This window comes from Pygocentrus nattereri, chromosome 13 (assembly GCF_015220715.1).
Source record: "Pygocentrus nattereri isolate fPygNat1 chromosome 13, fPygNat1.pri, whole genome shotgun sequence".
NCBI classification, from domain to species: Eukaryota; Metazoa; Chordata; class Actinopteri; order Characiformes; family Serrasalmidae; genus Pygocentrus; species Pygocentrus nattereri.
Genome location: NC_051223.1, coordinates 1,380,700 through 1,402,093, shown reverse-complemented (window position 1 = coordinate 1,402,093; position 21,394 = coordinate 1,380,700). Strand labels below are relative to the sequence as shown.

The window sequence follows — 21,394 nt, the reverse complement described above, 5'->3', positions numbered from 1 at the left end:
GTGTGTGTGTGTGTGTGTGTGTGTGTGTGTGTGTGTGTGTGTGTGTGTATTTATAAAAATGCGTCTGCATCAGCACGAAGCACATCAGGTACTGGCATTCGCCCAAAATTCCCACATTGTATTTGCATTATTTTTTGTATTTAATATTATTTATTTATTTATTTATTTATTTGGGCCAAAGCTAGTGATATAAAAGCCCATCAGAATTTATCAACATGTCGACTGATTAAATAACTAAATGTAGCCACCCGAGAGAAGCGTGATTGTCAGGAACCAAAGCTTTATATCAGCTGCTGTAATAGACAGTACGACCGTTATCCAATTCAAGCTATTTGCTTATGCAGCCTTTGAAAAATTAGTTTAAAATAATTAGTTCGAGGCAATTGCTCAACTTTTTCAGAGCTGATTGAGAAGAGAATTCTGGACACCTTGGCTACAGGAAGAAAGTTTGACCAAGTTTTGGTCAAATTTTTGTGAGAAATACTCCGAGGAATGCAAGCTTTCTTTTGAGTGGCACTTGACTGGCATAAAGGGTGATTAGTGGTCTGTTGTTAATCACCTCTTAAGTGGTCATACTCTTGACTTCTTAATTCAAATGACAGGAGTCAAGTGGCTGGAATGTGGGTCTGTATGCCAAACACAGTGCCTGTCTCTCACTGTTACCCAGCAAGTGCCGAAGGCAACCACCAGTGCAGTGGGGGTGGGTTTCTAATCCAAACTTTGATTGAAAAAGTTAATGTTTATATATATTAATATAGTGTTTTCCAGTAAACTCTAAGTACTTGTATAGTACAGAACGTACTAGTCGATGCTTTAGCAAGTACAGAGAACAGTTGAGTGCAGTAGGATGAGACTGTAGTTTAAGCAGCAGTTCAGAATGGATCTATTTTTAGCGTGGTGTAAACATCCATAGGTCTTTTGGGGGGGGGGGGTGTGTTGTCTTGGTCCACTGTTACAGTTTCTCACCTGTTTTTTGCACATTCAATCTTGACGAACCATCCGAATCGTGGAGGGCAAGTCTTTGTTTTACTGTAGTCTGTGAGGGATCTGTGAGGGGTTGTGAGCATCATTGTGATTTGATGTCTGTCAGTAAAGCTGCCTTAACCGGTTCCAAACCTCTTCTTGAGGAAGCCAATGTTTACTTGGGCGAAATGGACGTACTTTTATTTATTTATTTATTTTAAAGAGGTGAAAACTAACATTAAGCACTTCCCCTGTAGTAGCAGAAGAGTTTGTCATTCAGTCGCTGATGTTGTTAAAGTGAGAGTTTAATATGTTGCACGCAGCCTCGGGCGTCTGTACCCAGGTGGAGGTGCTTTTGGAGACGCCACTCAGGACGAACTACAGGACAGTCCTGATCAGATTGTCTAAAAGTGCAGGTTTCTGACACTCACATGCCATCTGGGTTGTTGCTATGATAAAATCAAAAACGACGATTGGTCAAAGTTCATTTATAACTTATTAGAAGTTTATTAACGTCCAAATAAATCACATGTATTGCGCTGTGTGTTGTAGTTTATTGTGGAATGCGCTGTGTGTTGTAGTTTATTGTTGAAGGCGCTGCGTGTTGTAGTTTATTGTTGAATGCGCTGTGTGTTGTAGTTTATTGTTGAATGCGCTGTGTTGTAGTTTATTGTGGAATGCGCTGCGTGTTGTAGTTTATTGTTGAATGCGCTGTGTGTTGTAGTTTATTGTTGAATACGCTGCGTGTTGTAGTTTATTGTGGAATGCGCTGTGTGTTGTAGTTTATTGTTGAATGCGCTGTGTTGTAGTTTATTGTTGAATGCGCTGTGTGTTGTAGTTTATTGTTGAATACGCTGCGTGTTGTAGTTTATTGTGGAATGCGCTGTGTGTTGTAGTTTATTGTTGAATGCGCTGTGTTGTAGTTTATTGTTGAATGCGCTGTGTGTTGTAGTTTATTGTTGAATACGCTGCGTGTTGTAGTTTATTGTGGAATGCGCTGTGTGTTGTAGTTTATTGTTGAATACGCTGTGTGTTGTAGTTTATTGTGGAATGCGCTGTGTGTTGTAGTTTATTGTTGAATGCGCTGTGTGTTGTAGTTTATTGTTGAATGCGCTGTGTGTTGTAGTTTATTGTTGAATACGCTGTGTTGTAGTTTATTGTTGAATGCGCTGTGTGTTGTAGTTTATTGTTGAATACGCTGTGTGTTGTAGTTTATTGTTGAATGCGCTGTGTGTTGTAGTTTATTGTTGAATGCGCTGTGTATTGTAGTTTATTGTTAAATGCGCTGTGTATTGTAGTTTATTGTGGAATGCGCTGTGTATTGTAGTTTATTGTTGAATGCGCTGTGTGTTGTAGTTTATTGTTGAATGCGCTGTGTGTTGTAGTTTATTGTTGAATGCGCTGTGTGTTGTAGTTTATTGTTGAATACGCTGTGTTGTAGTTTATTGTTGAATGCGCTGTGTGTTGTAGTTTATTGTTAAATGCGCTGTGTATTGTAGTTTATTGTTGAATGCGCTGTGTGTTGTAGTTTATTGTTGAATGCGCTGTGTATTGTAGTTTATTGTTAAATGCGCTGTGTATTGTAGTTTATTGTGGAATGCGCTGTGTATTGTAGTTTATTGTTGAATGCGCTGTGTGTTGTAGTTTATTGTTGAATGCGCTGTGTTGTAGTTTATTGTTGAATGCGCTGTGTGTTGTAGTTTATTGTTGAATGCGCTGTGTGTTGTAGTTTATTGTGGAATGCGCTGTGTGTTGTAGTTTATTGTGGAATGCGCTGTGTATTGTAGTTTATTGTGGAATGCGCTGCGTGTTGTAGTTTATTGTGGAATGCGCTGTGTGTTGTAGTTTATTGTGGAATGCGCTGTGTGTTGTAGTTTATTGTTGAATACGCTGCGTGTTGTAGTTTATTGTGGAATGCGCTGTGTGTTGTAGTTTATTGTTGAATGCGCTGTGTTGTAGTTTATTGTGGAATGCGCTGTGTTGTAGTTTATTGTGGAATGCGCTGTGTGTTGTAGTTTATTGTTGAATGCGCTGCGTGTTGTAGTTTACTGTTGAATGCGCTGTGTGTTGTAGTTTATTGTGGAATGCGCTGTGTGTTGTAGTTTATTGTGGAATGCGCTGTGTGTTGTAGTTTATTGTGGAATGCGCTGTGTGTTGTAGTTTATTGTGGAATGCGCTGTGTGTTGTAGTTTATTGTTGAATGCGCTGTGTGTTGTAGTTTATTGTTGAATGCGCTGTGTGTTGTAGTTTATTGTTGAATGCGCTGTGTGTTGTAGTTTATTGTTGAATACGCTGTGTTGTAGTTTATTGTTGAATGCGCTGTGTTGTAGTTTATTGTTGAATGCGCTGTGTTGTAGTTTATTGTTGAATGCGCTGTGTTGTAGTTTATTGTTGAATGCGCTGTGTGTTGTAGTTTATTGTGGAATGCGCTGTGTGTTGTAGTTTATTGTGGAATGCGCTGTGTGTTGTAGTTTATTGTGGAATGCGCTGCGTGTTGTAGTTTATTGTTGAATGCGCTGTGTGTTGTAGTTTATTGTGGAATGCGCTGTGTGTTGTAGTTTATTGTTGAATACGCTGCGTGTTGTAGTTTATTGTTGAATACGCTGCGTGTTGTAGTTTATTGTGGAATGCGCTGTGTGTTGTAGTTTATTGTGGAATGCGCTGTGTTGTAGTTTATTGTGGAATGCGCTGTGTGTTGTAGTTTATTGTTGAATGCGCTGTGTGTTGTAGTTTATTGTTGAATACGCTGTGTGTTGTAGTTTATTGTTGAATGCGCTGTGTGTTGTAGTTTATTGTTGAATGCGCTGTGTGTTGTAGTTTATTGTTGAATGCGCTGTGTGTTGTAGTTTATTGTTGAATACGCTGTGTTGTAGTTTATTGTTGAATGCGCTGTGTGTTGTAGTTTATTGTTGAATGCGCTGTGTGTTGTAGTTTATTGTGGAATGCGCTGTGTGTTGTAGTTTATTGTGGAATGCGCTGCGTGTTGTAGTTTATTGTGGAATGCGCTGCGTGTTGTAGTTTATTGTGGAATGCGCTGCGTGTTGTAGTTTATTGTGGAATGCGCTGTGTGTTGTAGTTTATTGTTGAATGCGCTGTGTGTTGTAGTTTATTGTGGAATGCGCTGTGTGTTGTAGTTTATTGTGGAATGCGCTGCGTGTTGTAGTTTATTGTGGAATGCGCTGCGTGTTGTAGTTTATTGTGGAATGCGCTGCGTGTTGTAGTTTATTGTGGAATGCGCTGTGTGTTGTAGTTTATTGTTGAATGCGCTGTGTGTTGTAGTTTATTGTGGAATGCGCTGTGTGTTGTAGTTTATTGTTGAATGCGCTGTGTGTTGTAGTTTATTGTTGAATGCGCTGTGTGTTGTAGTTTATTGTGGAATGCGCTGTGTGTTGTAGTTTATTGTTGAATGCGCTGTGTGTTGTAGTTTATTGTTGAATGCGCTGTGTGTTGTAGTTTATTGTTGAATGCGCTGTGTGTTGTAGTTTATTGTTGAATGCGCTGCGTGTTGTAGTTTATTGTTGAATGCGCTGCGTGTTGTAGTTTATTGTTGAAGGCGCTGCGTGTTGTAGTTTATTGTTGAAGGCGCTGCGTGTTGTAGTTTATTGTTGAAGGCGCTGCGTGTTGTAGTTTATTGTTGAAGGCGCTGCGTGTTGTAGTTTATTGTGGAAGGCGCTGCATGTTGTAGTTTATTGTGGAATGCGCTGCGTGTTGTAGTTTATTGTGGAATGCGCTGCGTGTTGTAGTTTATTGTGGAATGCGCTGCGTGTTGTAGTTTATTGTGGAATGCGCTGCGTGTTGTAGTTTATTGTTGAATACGCTGCGTGTTGTAGTTTATTGTGGAATGCGCTGCGTGTTGTAGTTTATTGTGGAATGCGCTGCGTGTTGTAGTTTATTGTTGAATGCGCTGCGTGTTGTAGTTTATTGTTGAATGCGCTGCGTGTTGTAGTTTATTGTTGAATGCGCTGTGTGTTGTAGTTTATTGTATTGTAGTTTACTGTATTGTAGTTTACTGTATTGTAGTTTACTGTATTGCATGGCGCTGCAGGGCTCAGAGTTCTGTGTTCAGCTCTGCTCCTTCTCTCTCTGTATCTACAGTGACTGTGTTTCTATCAGTATCTGAGCTCAGGACCGTCTTTCTCTCTCTAACCTGTTGGTAACTAGTGAAGATACTTTCTCTAGACAGACTGAGCTCTTCTTGTAAGTCGCTCTGGATAAGAGCGTCTGCTAAATGCTGTAAATGTAATTAAATATGTAAATTTAGTGTTAAGGCCTTCATGTTGTTGGAAGAGTGCGTCATGCTGGTTGTTTAAGATCGTGTGCTAATGCGAGGTTTGTTAAGCGGTTATAAAGCAGTTTAGCTGGGCCTTTAGCATTGTTGGCTAATACTGTGGGGCTGTCATAATGATTAAATATTAGTAAACTAGCAATGTGATCATGATTGTGAGCTATTGACATGACCGTTTGTGCGTATTTGATGGATATATCTCTTGTGAAATTTGGCCACTCTTAAAATCTGTTTTTGTTTTTATGTGCAGGTCATGGAGGAGACCGGTACTCAGATCGCATGGCCTTCAAAATTGAAGATAGGTGCCAAGTCTAAGAAGGGTAAGGCCTGTTTCTTTCATCTGTTTCTCTCTATTGTGCGTGTCTATTCCATGAGTAAAGTCTGCTTTGGTGACCAAATGAGCCCACAAAGTTTTGGGGAATGGATTTTTATTATTATTTTTATTTGTAGTCACCGATTTTAAGTAAGGTTCGCTGTAGGTGTAGGCGCAGCATTGGTTAGTGAAACACACAGATCAGTGAGAAAAACCACTGTAAGAGCAGAAGTGTGGTCCATGGTGCCTCTTCACCCCATACGCTACGGGGCCGATACTACTAACATGTTGTACTGCTGCAGGCTCCACTTTTGTGTTAAGTCACTTTTGCAATTAATTAAATATGTGTAATGGCTCATTAGCGCCGATTAAAAGACCAGATGGACAGTTGCTGCTCTATTGCACTGTTACCTCATTGCATGTACACTTATAGGAATTTTCCTCTCAAAATCCAAAATGCGGGGACAGTATTATTGCGATGAGCCACCTACTCTGATTTACTGAAGCTGATAGAATTAAGTTTATTTATTTTGAAAAAACCCACTTATAAATGACATGAACATCACATTATTCTTAATTTGAGGAAGAAAATAAACAAAGCAAATAATTTAAGAAAGTCTTCTAAACTGTTATTTCTTGCTACTTTGGGTGTGTGTGTGTGTATGTGTATATATATATATATACATCACTGCTGTCGGAAGAAAACCTTGTATCTCCAAAATAGTAACTTTACAGGAGAAGGAAAAAACCGACTTCACTTTCAATGTAAGTCAATGGAACCAGACTTATTCCCTTGTCATTTTGGGTCATTTCTTTTAGTCCATCCATCATAAAATTTACAAGCAATGTAAAGACGAACAGACACTTTCAAATTATGTCAAAAACTGAAAAATGCCAAAAAAGATTTTCTTCCGACAGCAACATTATTTTTTTATAATACTGTCAGAGAGCAGGTTTTGCCTACGTGACGTGTTTTCTTTTCCAAACAATTGTTAAAAGCACATATTGAGACTCTTTGGCTCCACAATCCCTGCTTTACTAAGGCTACCTGTTGCTTTGTCATTCCTGTGCACTGTCCCTTCTGTGCACACTGGTTTGTGTGTTGTTCTATGGCTGGAATGTCACAGTCATTCTTTCATGTATTGTATTGTATTGTATTGTATTGTATTGTATTTAGGAGGTTATGCTCAAAACCGTGCAGATCCCACACAGCCTCTGTGCGCTCAGTGAAAGTAAACAGGGATTTTACAATATCACATGATCTCCAAATGCACTCGACACAACTGGCTCAGCTTATCCCGCCATGTGTTTCAAAACAGAAAGCAAAAAATAATTACTTACATAAAAATGAATGACTTAGTATTGCTTTTTGATGTATTATGTCCAATTAATGTCATTTTCTCAAAATAATGACTGGATTGTGTTGAAATAAGCTCAATAATCACATGCCTTCTTGAAGAATAAACATTCTTTAATTCTTTGATGTTTTCATTTCATTATTTCGCCCTAATGAGTCACAATTTGAACCTGAAACAAAGCAGGAACTTTATCCTGGTGGAACACATCAGCCAAGAATGCGGCTGTGGATGTAGAAGTTGTGTCTGTGTTCATTTGCATGGAAATCCTTAATAGATAACCTGCCACAAAGTGGTTAGACTGTCGGTAATTAGCGCCTCACTTAGTAAATCTGCCCTTTAAAGGTCTGAACGTTTGGACGTGTCCTCTATTGTTTTTTGTTTTTTTTTTCTCTGAAATTATGTTCATAGGGATTTTGTCACCACGTTTGCCACAGTAACAGCCTCAACTCTAGTAGGAAGGCTTTACACTAGACGTTGGAACATTGCTGTGAGAACTGGATTACCTTCAGCCCAAAGAGCATTAATGAGGTCAGGTATCTAAGTTCGCTGATAAGATGAGCTTCCTGGATACTTTTGGACCTTTAGTGTAGTTCTTCCTTTTCTTGTCCAGCCTTCATAGGAATGCATCTTATCAAAGTGATATATTAAGCTGTTAAGAAGTCTTTTGAATAAACACGGACACCATCTTCTTGGCACTACGTTGTGATAGGCCCTTCTCGTGTTATCTCGTGTTTCAGCTGTCCTTATGCTAGAAATGTTTTGTAATAGCTATCATGAAGAAAGAACAGCTTGGCCCTGGTTTCAGAGATGAAATTTGTTTGCTTATTGCTATCAGATTTACAGCAGATGACATGTAACACTCAGTCTCTCGCTGCTTAGGTAACTGCTCTGATGAACAGCTTGACTAAAGTGGAGTCTACATTCACTGTGCCTCAGATCAGACCAAAGCACTTTACTGTTCCTGGAGCACAAACACTAGTGGCCTTATCTAATGGGAGCAGGGGGCAGTGTGATGATATTGATAGTCACAATGTCAGGTCAAAAAGTGAGTCGAGTACTTTTTAAAATCATGTGCAGCTTTTTCAGACCCTTATTTGTCCCACAAACGGGGAAATTTCACCTCCACATTTAACCCATCCGTGACGTGAAACACTAGTGCACCCGGGGAGCAGTTGGGGGTTAGGTGTCTTGCTCACGGTCACCTCAGTCACGTGCTGTCGGCTCTGGGGATCGAACCGGCGACCTTCCGGTCACAAGGTTGGTTCCCTAACCTCCAGCCCACGCCTGCCCCCATTCTCAGTCCGTTCTGACTAGTTAACAAACCTCATAAGATCCTAATATTGTGACATTTTGTATATACTGTTAGACACATATAAACACAGTATATTTGCATAATCTACGGTAACCAAACACTGCAGCTTGCTGTGACATGACCATCAGATTCATGAAGCTAAGAGCAAATCATGAAAGCAGCTGTCACACCACTGCTGTCCTTATATTGCAGTTTCCAAACACGACCCAACTCTTCCATCACTTGTGCCTTTCATGACCGTGGAAGGACTTTTCAAACAAAGCTTATGCTTTGTAAACCCTAGAAGCAGCCGTTCAAGTACACATACTCAAAAGATCGGCGCGCAGGGGGTCGCGGCAGGGTCAAAGGCCATTCAAATTCCAGCGCGTGCTTGCTTATGTTGGCTGCTGGCCCTGGGCATTGGCTGCACTGACGAAAATCCTTACATAATCATTCGACGTTATCTAGTGACTCCATGCGGCAAGCATCCCGGCTAATTAAAGATGGAAAACACATGCAGGGTTTCAGACATGTGGGGCGCACCAGGCACGGCGTCGCTCGCGGCCGTCCCCTGGGGCATACGCGGTTTCCTGCGAGGCTCGTCTCAAGCCTGTCTACAGCTTGCTCCTGCAGCCAGCACGGACCTCTCAGCGTATTGTCTCAGGAACAAAACGTTCTCCAGGCCAGCATCTGTGACGTGGTGTTTACCGCTGGTGTTTGCTGTGAGCGAGGTGTAGTGCTGACCGCTGAAAGGGTGTGAGCTTTTGATGAAGCGCGCTGGGGAAGGGGATGGAATTTCAGCTTATTGTGATGTTTCATTTGAATAGGTTATTCTAGCGTTCTTAATATGTTGGACACATGCTTTCCGGTGTTACCTTTGGTGTTTTGATAATTGTTGTATACATTTAAGTAAATTGATTATGTTATAAACTCCATTCAATTTGTTGATCTTGATTTGTTGAAGGGCGGCACGGTGGCGTGGTGGGTAGCGCGGTTGCCTCACAGCGAGGAGGGCCTGGGTTCGATTCCCCGGCCGGGTGACCAGGGTCCTCTCTGAGTGGAGTTTGCATGTTCTCCCCGTGTCTGAGTGGGTTTCCTCCGGGTTCTCTGGTTTCCTCTCATAGTCCAAAGACATGCAGTCAAGCCGATTGGACGTGTTCCATTGCCCCTAGGTGTGAGTGGTTGTGTATGTCTGCCCTGCGATGGACTGGCAACCTGTCCAGGGTGTATCCTGTCTTCCTCCTGATGACCACTGGGATAGACCCCCCCGTGACCCTGAGGGAGAAGCAGCTCAGACAACGGACGGATGATTTGTTGAATGACTGAGCATTTTGGAATTTATAATAGTTTTCCCAACCCAGTACAATTAAAAAATTGTCATTAAAATTCACTGCTAGGCTAACTAGGTTATAATGGTAACTGAATCATACTGTACTGCAGATAATAGATAACATCTTAACCTATTTAACTTAATACTACTACTAAATCTCTGTGGTGTTTACCCACCAAAGAACTTCACTCAGCATGTGGAGCTTGGCTATCTGGCTCAGTCAAGACTTATTTTTAATTAATATCCATTAACCATTAGATTAATGAGTCACAGAAATGTAGAGAAAAAAGTAAACACCCCAGGGAAGGTGGGCTGGGGGAGAATGTCAATATGCCTAATATGCAAATATGTGATACCAAGAGCCAATAGGAAAAATGAGTTTAACTCAAAGTTGCATCGACCAAACATTTATCAAGCCACCTCAGTACGGTAAAATTCCTGGACAGTTGATCAGTGGCGTTTTTGATGCATTCAGTGGATGAGAAGCTGTTCTTATGTTGCAGTATAAGGTAGATAAACATATGCGTCATTAGGGCGGGACAAGCGTGACATTTCTAAACCTGTCCGGTGCCTCATCAAGGTGATGCTTAAGTATTTAAGTAGCTTAAGGGGGCGATGGGGCTCTTGCCTTTTGATGTAACATAAGTTAGTGAGGCTGAAAAGTAGCCCCCAAAACTCCCGTTAAACTTGTAGATGTGTGTTGTGTGTGTGCAGAGAAAAAAAATTAACATGACTTGTTTCAAGAAAGGACTTGTCCCAGGTGGAGGAGTTTAAGTGACTCAGGGTCTTGTTCACAAGTGATGGGAAGAGGGATGGTGAGATCGGCCGCAGGCTGGGGCAGGCAGCAGCAGTAATGCGGTCACTGTACCGGACTGTAGTGGTGAAGAGGGAGCTGAGCAAAAAGTCGAAGCTCTATGTTTACCGGTCGGTCTACATCCCGACCCTCACCTATGGTCATGAGCTGTGGGTGATGACCGAAAGAACAAGATCACGAATACAAGCGGTGGAAATGAGCCTCTTCGCAGGATGGCAGCTACACTCTACTGACAGGGTGAGGAGCTCGGCCATCCGGGAAGAGCTCGGAGTAGAGCCGCTACTCCTCCGCATTGAGAGGAGCCAGCTGAGGTGGTTTGGGCATCTGATTCCACCTGGACACCTCCCAGTGGACCCCGGAGACGTCCTAGGACCCGCTGGAGGGATTACATCTCCGAGTTGGCCTGGGAGCGGCTTGGGGTCCCTGGGAATGAGCTGGCGGAAGTTGCGGGGGACAGGGTCATCTGGGATTCTCTGCTCTCCCAACTTCTACTGCGACCCTATCTGGATTAAGTGGGTGGGTAACGACGATGACGATGATGATGATGATGTTTAAAAAAAAAAAACAGTTCAGCTAAACTAGACTATACTTTAGCTTCAGAAGCCCTTCACCGGGCTCATGATAAAAGTCAGTGGTGGGTCACCAGCAGCTGCATGTGGCCGTTTACATTTGCAGTTACAGGAGAAGTGAATGTGATGTGGAAGGAATTTGTGTTCCTGAAACGTTCAGTTTGAAGAATGAATGTTAGCTAATGACAGCACTTTGATATCTAGCTTGTTTTGGTCAAGTGTACTTCAGGCTAGAGGAATTTCGGGTGAGTGTTGGAGTCACGTTTTGCTGATTTTGGGCGGGTATGGCTCCTCCCTCCCTAGCGTGACGCTAGCCAGGGTAGAAAAGCAGTTTGAAAGGATGGAGTGTCTGGGTTCTCTTTCTAAGCTTTTCCTTTAAAGTAGCAAAGACCTGCACTGAACAAAAAGGGGTAACCTTACTTGTACAGCAGCTGTGAACGCCAGCACAGCGATAACTCCGTCAAGGCAGCGCTTTCCATGTGCTCTCCAACGGCTAAAAGCCTTTGAGTTCAGGGCCCTGGCCTTCTCCGTCATTGATATAGAGCAGATAGTTCTTCAGGCTCCTCCGAGTCTCTACAGATCAGGCTCAGCTGGGAGGAGACCAGCAGCCACAGCTATGTGCTCGTATCCGCTATTTGAATTAGCCAAGGAATCATCAAATCAGTTGCGATCATCATCCGTCCAATTGCTTTAAGCACACAAACAAGGACTATCTGCTGTCCATTTGAAATATTCGCATACCAGTTCAAGTGGAGCTCCTGCCAATTGCACACTTATGTGGCTCAGGAGGATGCATTCCATTTCTGCACACACTCCAAGGTGATGCTGGGTAATGCTGGGACTTCTCAGCTTGCTCTTGTAGAAGTCTGTTTCCCTCATTTGACACTGTAAAGCTCCAGCTAATACTCAGTGGGCCTTAATGTGAAAAAGACATGACAAAAGTGAGGCTTTCGGGGGAGATCTCGGTGCATGCAACTCATGCTGTTATTTGTTTTTTATCATAGTATTTATTCAAACTATTTTAATCCTCTCTTTTGTGTGTATTGACATATTTATCTTCCCTCGATGTATTTTGTTCTCTTTAATGTGGCCAAGTACATATTTACTGTCACTGCATAAATTGGGTCCGTTTGTTTGTTGCTTGGTTCAGGCTTGGTGGACAGCTCGTTGTCGTAAACTCTCATTCGGAGTCATTTTTGGAATATCCTTCGAGCACACTGACGTAGCAGTAAGCCATTTAAAGCCACAGTCAGTAAAATGGAAAATAACAAAGTGACTACTCAGACACTTAGTTTGCTGTAAAGATGAAAGACTGGACAGAAGGAATGTTGCTTCTCCCGGAGTCGTTGGCCGAGCCTGAGACGCGATGACTAAAACTTTTTGAAAGTACACGTTTATGCCAGAGCCAAAATAAGGCTCTGATTTTTTTTCCTCAAAAGTAATGAATGGCAAATGTAGGTGAATCATTACTCAAGTATTATTATTATTATTATTATTATTATTAGAGAATTGATCTTGAGTACTGGCAGTGAACACATTGCACAGAGCATTTACTTCGTTACCTCATTTAGTTGTTTAGCAGACACTCTGATCAACGATGAGTAACCAAATGTACAAACTGTGGAAGCCAAAGTGATAGAAATGTTTCTGCAAGAATCTCTGGAAGTTTTCAAATTTAGGTCTTTGTAAATGAATCAAACTCAATTTTTGTTCCGGTGAACCTGAAAGGGAACGAGCTGCAGCTGATCTCAGTGCTTTTTGTGTTTACAGTATAAGTGAGAGTGAGATTTAAAGGGGTCTGATTTCTTTTTGGTTCTTTTTGTCATTTACACCACTGTCTGTCTGTCTGCCTGTCTGCCTGTCTGCCTGTCTGTCTGTCTGCCTGCCTGCCTGTCTGCCTGCCTGTCTGCCTGTCTGTCTGTCTGCCTGCCTGTCTGTCTGTCTGCCTGCCTGTCTGTCTGCCTGCCTGTCTGCCTGCCTGTCTGTCTGTCTGTCTGTCTGCCTGCCTGCCTGTCTGTCTGCCTGCCTGCCTGCCTGTCTGTCTGCCTGCCTGCCTGCCTGCCTGCCTGCCTGCCTGCCTGCCTGCCTGAATTATGGGTAGTGTTGTTCAAGTTGATCATACATCAGATCGGATTGACTGGGCCATGTTTGAAACCGTGGTACAACAGCTAGTAAAGAACATCATTTATTACGCATTATTTATTATACAGTATATTACAGTATATTGTCAGTGTTTTATTAAAGAAAGGACTCAGTGGTCTGAGACCACTATAAACACAGAAAGGTGTGAAGACAGCAAATAATGAGATTTTCCTGATTGCTAAAGCCAATATTACTATCACAAACAATGTATTATGCCGCCCTTGTGCAGAGCGTACATTGGTCCATGCTCTCCGTCCACTCACTCATAAAACCAAACTAGAAGTTGGCTGACATTCTCCCTCCCTCTCTCTCTATCTCCCTTCCTCTCTCTCTCTCTCTCTTTCTCTCTCTTTTTTTCCCAATCTGAAGCCACTGATAAATCAGGGGTTGCTTGTACAGAGTGATTTATAGGAGAGCAGGAGAACAGGGCCTTAAAGCAGGGGTGCAGCAGCTGGAAAAACAAGTCCAGAGTGCACACCATTTCTGCAGCCCTCCTGAGCCAGGCCACACTGCATGGCACATCACCGGGTTGCCGTTTCCATGGCGATTCGCTAGGCTGCAGGAGCATGGCCGGTCCGGTATGTCACAGATGGGACAGGTCTATTAACCAGGAGGGAATTTAAGGTCCTTCACTTTTAATGGAGACCTTTTGGTCTTTTTGTCAGCAGATTTTGAAGAGCCGACCACATCACCCTGCCTTATTCCCCAAGTGGAAACATTGTTCCCTCTCGGGTTGCAGTGGAAGATGGGGGTACTAAAGGGCAGAGAATGAAGCATTGCTGTGACAACAGACGGCAAAGACACTGGAATTTTGTGCAGGTCTTTCTCTGAATTTTGTAGTCATTATGAAGGAGCCCATCTCGTTCTCTATAACAGGTTCTCCTGCAGAAGAACGTTTTCACAGAAGAAGAAGAAGAAGAATCTCATGCAGATGTGATATTATTTGGCAAACATGAAGCGATGAATCAGCCCAAAATCTAATTTGCTCCAAATGTAGTCAGTCGTACAAAAGATGTTGGCGTGCTGATTCATCGTGTTTGCCTGAAACCAAACGTTTTTTTTTTTGACACACGTTTTTTTAATGATAACTATACCAGTATAACTCTCTCTAATAATTGCAGTTTATGAATATTTTACATTGGTAAAGCACCAAAGTCAAACAGCGGCATTGACTTGTTGTTCTAGATTGCCCACTGTTCTGAAATGCCCCATCACCTTTAATAAGAACCATATTAAACATTTGATGTGAATTAAAAATATTTTTATTGTGCAAAATGATAAAAACAGATGTAAACAATATATATAAACCTATGATGCATATGTTTTGAGCATGCACCAGCTTCTCTGGCCGGTCAAAAATCGTGCTAAATGTGCCACGTTTCTCAAGTCATTTGTGTCATTCGTGTTTTCCCCCTACACTCGTGCTCCGTCCCTGCTGGAGTTCAGTAAATGTTCTTTCCTGCTGTTGTAGCAGCTGTTGATCCATGGCATGGTCGGATGCAGGATTGTCTTTTAGACTGCCCGACGTAGGCCGCTCCATGAGTGCTGCAGGGGGGCACAGAATGCCATGTGAAAGGCTAACCCTAGGCTAAGGGCTGTTGTTACCCCAAGCAGCCAGCTGTTCCTTCTGTATACCTCTGTAATGGTCACTCCCCCAATAACAACCTTGACTAACCTCAGACTGTAACTGATTACAAAGCGAGAGATGAGGGGCTACTGAATGATGAATCAGCCTGACTTGCCAGGCGACTAAACGGGATAATGTTGGCTTGTTTTGCACAGTATGTACATTAAGCTCTTACATCTGCACGTCATTTGCGGCATATCGGTGAAAAAAATACCTTATTAAGAATTTGGACCAGGGCATCATTCACCACTGCTGTTTCCTCTTGAAGAGTATTAGAGTATTTTTACTGCTCTGTTCTTTCCTAGACCCCCAACGTGTTGCTCACTTCAGTTTAGGTCCACCTTTTCACACACATGCGAATCAGAAATTGCATCTAATTACTTCAGTAAACCTAAATCAGTGCAACACTACCGTTATCTAAAAGTACGAAACATTTCAGGCTGCTGTAGTTTTTAGCTGATGGCTGTGTCAATATTTATACATTTACTTTTGCACTGCATGAACGTGCGAGTGAAACATCAAGACATATACGGTCTGAGTTAGTTTCACTTCCACAGACACAGTTTAGTTTGCAGTTGTAGTGAGTTATCACCGTATAGCTGCTGTGGTTAGTCATTTGTATTTGTAGAGCTGCTTTGTGTTGTGGCACTGTTAAATACTGAACGGATGATGTTACTGTGTGTGATGTGTTTATGAACATTTAGATGTTCACTGATGATTTCACAGCCGCAGACTCTCACATCTCCATATGTGCCCAAATACTAACGAATGCCTGCCAGGCTGCTTTTGTGAGTTCAGTCCTCTACGTCTCTGTGCTCTGACCAGCACCTCAGAGGGAACCAAACCTGTAATGCAGTTTATAGCAGCTCCCCAGCATTCATGAGTCTTTCACTTTCCCCAACCTTTTTCTGTTTTTTATAACAAATTTTGAGGGTAACATTGACCAGAAATGTCTGCTGGGTATTTGTGTGTTTAATAATAATAATAATAATTCTTTATTTTTATATACCGCTTTATCAAGAACCCAAAGATGCTTACAAGTCAAAGTACATAGATAACACACTCAACACAGACAGCAAGAGCACAGTAATACATCCAGAAAGACAAGGCAGTATATGGGCAGGTCTAATGAAGGAGCATAACAGATGTTTAGTCATTCTATTGTATCGTATTGTGACACTTTATTTGTGGCCTCAAAAAGCAAGATCAGTCACTTTCTACGGCTCATCAGGATGTGAATTGGTTGTGGAAAGAAGCCTGTATTGTTCTTTTTTTGTATAAACTAGCCTCCCCTTGAAATTTACAGAGGATACAATCATAATCACCACTTTCAGTGCCAGACACCCCCATTATGGTGATACACTACAGATAGTCTTACCCACATGTACTCATATTGCATTTTACATGGTGATCAGCCCAGCCGAGTGCTATAGTCTTTACTGTGGGACATGGTGCATGGTCATTAAGTGCAGGGTAAGTATCCAGAAGTCACGTGGCCAGGCTCTTGTGGCATGTACGAGAGCACAACTGCAATAAACATCAAGAGTCTCCTGGGAGGACAGCAGAAAGCCTTTTCTTTCCTTCAAGGCCTTCAAGAAACGTTTCTCCATGATGTTATCATGTGAGCTTTGCCGACTCATGAAGCGGATTAGAAAACCCTCTGCCACTGTATCTGGGCCTTCATGGCAGTGCAGCAATCCCAAGTATGTAGTAGAAAAACAGAGCAGCTTCCTGCGTTCTCCGCCAAGTGCAGCCTGCTGGTGACCCGTGCACTCCATCAAAGCCATTCAGGGCTGAAATAATCATTACCGTTCTTCATCAGCCGCCTTCGTAATTTCGACCCCTCTCCATAGAGGAAAAATGTGTCTGGAGTGCTGTGGATGTTGCCAGTGTTCGTGACTGCATTCTGTTTTCCAAAGCTTACGAACATCTGGTTCAGTCACACGCAGAGCATAGAAGTCACATTTCTGGAGCTTTTTGGTTTTTTTGTTTTGTTTTGTTTTGTTTTTCCTTTTGCGCAAGTCTCTTGTGCAAGTTGTCGCTGGATCCGACTCGTGATTAATAGAGCAAAATGAGAAGTTCAAAAGTTTCTAAAACGGGACGACAACCAGATGACAGGGTTTTCTCGTTTTTTTTTTAGATCCCAACTATGCACCAGATACAAGAAAAGGAAAAGTTACGCTCATTTTGTGGGCGCGTGCGGTGTTGTGCAAAAGTCAGAGACCACCCTTTTATTTGATTTCCAGCCGCTTCAAGGAAAGAAACAGTTGCTTCAGGAAAAATCAGAAACCGTACATCTAACAAAATTAAACGGAACCCTCAGCAACTGAATATGATTCAAATTTTTCAGTATCTAGTGTGTCCACCCTTTATTACAGTTTCCGTTCTTTTTGGGAGACTTGCTTTCAGGTTTTCAAAGTTATTTTTGCACGCCTCCAAAGTTCAGTCATAGAAGATGGCTACATTTAGACTCTTCGTTCTGTAAAATCTTACTACACGTTAAGTCCAGTTCTGGTGTTTAAGTGCATATGTTCTTTTTTTTTTTTTTGTCCCATTTCTTTTGCTCAGTAATAGCTTCTCCACAGCTACACATCCTTTGAGATCTATTACATTGAGTTTTCTTCTCACAGTGGAAGGATGTGCAGAAATACATGATTTTATTTATTTATTTATTTATTTATTTTTTTTTTTGGACCATCTGAAGCAAGACTGGACCTTGATTGCCACAAGGATAGTATGCAATCCCATTTTTTGCACCTTTTAATGAGGAAAAAGCCACCTAGTAGTAATGTAACTGCTGCATTAGTGGGTTAGAAGGGAAAGTGCTGATGCCCATGTGTAGCCTGCATGAACGCAAATGCGAACAGCACGTGGAAACATTCTGAGCTACGTTCTGAAATTCCTTGTTAACTCCTGCAGTCTTGTTCAATTTCTCCGCAGATGTTGAACCAGCATGCACGTGCCCTTGCTGTTTTCCTTCTGAAAGTGCCGGTGGTGGCGCTGTGAGGATTAGCTGGTTCCCCTTCATATGACATAATCCTCCATGGGCCTCTCCAAGCATCCCAGCTGAGAGCCTATAAAACGCTCCAGCCTGATTAAAGTATGCTCCATTTAGCACACAGCGCCCCCTTTGGGGGTAAATAACCGCCCTGCGCTCTATTCCGTATCCCTTGGAGCAGTAGTCAGACCTCTACCACAGACTGGAGTTTGATCAGTGTAACTGAACCATGGTGCGTGTAACAAATCTGTCAGACTGCCAATTTGGCCGCTTCCTTTTCACATTCCAATCACAAATTAGCTGAAGTAAACTTTCCATGGATTGTATTCGGAGAGATGTGCCCTACGCCATCATTAACATTTATCAAAGCCAGCTGTGCATGGGCTAGTGTGGGGGTTGAGGGGAGTGGGTGGTTGTTTTGAAGGTGTGTTAGCAGCTCCAGATGTGCCTATTTTTAAAACTTGTTGTCCAATGGCAGAGCTTGGATTGTGTAAGGGCATCCGGCATCCCGTGAGGAACTGCAGGCAGATTTCCAGCTGTGTCAGATCCCAGTCAACACACAGCCACACCATTGCCCCCCCCTGAAAGTTCAATGTAAAATTGTGTGTATTTTAAGCATATCGATTGAAATGGTCAATGAGTTGTTATGGTATAATTACACACCCTGGATGCATATATACATTGTGTGTGTGTGTGTGTGTGTGTGTATTTTTTATATATATATATATGTTTGTATGTATATGTATGTATGTTTATTTATTTGTACCAGCAAAACAGTGCTACCACTTTTAAAGACAGGGCTATGAAAATGAATACAGTCACTTTTTTTCAAAAAATAACATATAATGGAAAATTAAAATAAGATAATTTTATAATGGGGTAATATAAGCTGTATTACTATGTGCCTAATGTTACTATACATTAGTTGTTTACAGGCTCTCAGTAATTCATCTAATTCGTATGACACATGCAGTCGTTCAATTTTGTGTAATCTATCATAATAAAGCATTGTTGTTATTTCCCACACATATCATATGTAAATATTCACATTCAAGCCCTCATTTGTAAACATAGCACTGCATCAGCCTTCATTATAAAGCATGTGTCGACCATTTTTGACATATTGCAGTTAAATACCAAATTATTCAAAATGTTTTTGGAAATGGGCAGAAAATGATCTGCTCCATTCTATCAGGGTGGGATCTCGTTTTTTTTACAGGTCTTTTGACCGCATCTTTTCAGATTTAGAGTTAGAGCTTCGAATTCAAACGCTGGCATGCGGGTGAATGAACTGAAGGCCTGAGGTTGCTGAACGCTGGTTGGATGGCTGAGGAAATAAGACAGAGCTTGGTCAGTTGGATTAAACTGGACATTCTTGAATGTTGCGTAATGACATTGATCAGCCATAATATAGTGATGACACTCTTGGGAAAACAAATTAAATTTCATGATCGCAATGAATGCGGGTTAATTGTTCCTTCCCCAGAGGCCTGTGATTGATTGGCTTGTATGTATTCTTCTTGAATTGACACAAATACAAATGTAGTTTCTCATACTGAGATTGACACATCACATGAGGACAGGCTGGCTGATGCCTTGGGATTCTGTCTAGGCATGCTTTGTTTCGGCAAAGCAATTGCGGAAAAACCTCTAGCCTCAGTCCAAGGCCGTGCCAGTCAAGGCTGGAGCGCCGAGGATTGTCGGCTGAAAATGGAAACTGAGAGGTCCTAATCATTGGTGTAATCCTACTGCTTTTACACCACAGTGGATTACCCCTTAATACTAAACTGCCCCCGCCATACACGATTGTATTTCTGTTTTTCTCCCAAGTTCCACCCAACACTACTATACAAACAGAGAAACCTCCAGTGAGCACTCGAGCTCAACCGCAGATAATGGTCGCATTACATGCAGTTTGAGTAAGGTCAGTAGCGGCTAACTGCGAACACTCTGTCATTGGGCCAGTGCGTGGCTTGCAGTCGGAGCCGCGGTGGGCCGAGCTTCCCTCCACAGTGTCCGCTTAATCGCAGTGAATCGATGTTCTGCGGGGTTTTGTGGTGGAGGAATCCGCCTCTGCGCCGGACAGCAATTTAGAGCGGCTTTTCCTCTCATTGCCTCTGGCACCGAAAGCCATCATTATGAATTTCCTTAAGGCTCGGGTTCAGCAACCGCAGCACGCATAACTTGAGCCATTTTAGCATTAGAATGGTGCCTCACGTTTCTGCTCATCTCTCGGGTTCAGTTTGGCGGTTGCCACCATGACTCGAGGAATGCTTCTGCTTTCAAAGCGGGCTATTAGAAAAGAAAACTGGATCAGAGCAGCTTTGATGGACGGATAGTTATAGCTGGAATCCCACAAGCAGCAGGACGCATCAAGAACCGTTTCTTTACTGTACTTCTGTGTGCAAGCGTGTAAAGTTGGGGTAATGAATTAGTGCTGGGAATTTAAGCCGCACAATGTGACTGTGTTGGGGTGCAGAAATGATTTAGTGGGAGAGCTGTTCGGAATGACACACATGCAGCTTGGCTTTATCTAAAAGTCCAATTCTGCATTTTTCATCTAACTCTGTGCCAAAAACCTTTTAGGTTCATCATTTTTTTTCACAGAAGGCTGAAATGATCGTGCTGTTATTGCACTGAATCGCTGTTCATATGCTTGCATAAATACCAACAATGGCATGTTGATACAACGAAAAATAGGATGTCAGCTTGCAAAATAGAAACCTGTTACACTTTTGTCTTGCAGATCCACATATCAAAGTGAGCGGGAAGAGGGACAACGTGAAGGAAGCCAAGGAGAAGATCATGTCTGTCCTAGATACGAAGGTGAGCCCTTAAGCCAGATATTTCATGGCCTCTGAATAACAAACTGAACTTGAATGCTATTTGAATATATTTGTTTTGAAACATGGCGTTTGAATATCTCATCAAGAAAATACTCGGAAGACTCAACGTTTAGTTGAAGCTGGCACAAGAGTGGCCTGATTAGCTGACTTAGTTCTCCATCCTTGTGTTTTAGGCATATAGTATTTAAAATACTGCTAGCTGACCTACTTTAACGAATTTGAGAGAATATTCCCCGTCCGTTGAACTTTTTTTTCAATCCAGGCATGCATCATTTAACTACTTAGTTAAGTATAGGAACACTTAGATGAGTTAAGCATGTATTCTCACTGACGCCATGGCTAAGCTTCATGTGCATGTGTTCAGCTACTTGAGTCATGGGATGGAGAAACCGACGGGGGATTATTTCCAAAGGCTTCAGGAGGCACACACTCCATTTAAAAGAATTTTGTGTGTGAGTGTGTGAGTGAGTGTGTGAGTGAGTGTGTGAGTGAGTGTGTGAGTGAGTGTGTGAGTGAGTGTGTGAGTGAGTGTGTGAGTGTGTGAGTGTGTGAGTGAGTGTGTGAGTGTGTGAGTGTGTGAGTGTGTGAGTGAGTGAGTGTGTGAGTGAGTGAGTGTGTGTGTGTGTGAGTGTGTGTGTGTGAGTGTGAGTGAGTGAGTGTGTGAGTGTGTGAGTGAGTGTGTGTGTGAGTGAGTGAGTGTGTGAGTGAGTGTGTGAGTGAGTGTGTGAGTGTGTGTGTGTGTGTGTGTGTGTGAGTGAGTGTGTGAGTGTGTGAGTGAGTGTGTGTGTGAGTGTGAGTGTGTGAGTGAGTGAGTGTGTGAGTGAGTGTGTGAGTGTGAGTGTGTGTGTGTGAGTGTGA

At 42.3% G+C, this 21,394-nt stretch overlaps 1 protein-coding gene across 1 annotated transcript in view; it reads left to right on the top strand.

Moving 5' to 3' along the window:
• bicc1b (BicC family RNA binding protein 1b) overlaps positions 1 to 21,394 on the top strand; it is a 94,151-nt gene that overhangs the window by 33,327 nt on the left and 39,430 nt on the right. Inside the window, exons 3-4 of the mRNA XM_017714530.2 lie at positions 5,499 to 5,568; positions 20,437 to 20,516. Coding sequence (XP_017570019.1) covers positions 5,499 to 5,568; positions 20,437 to 20,516 — 150 coding nt within the window. The remainder of the gene's footprint in view (positions 1 to 5,498; positions 5,569 to 20,436; positions 20,517 to 21,394) is intronic.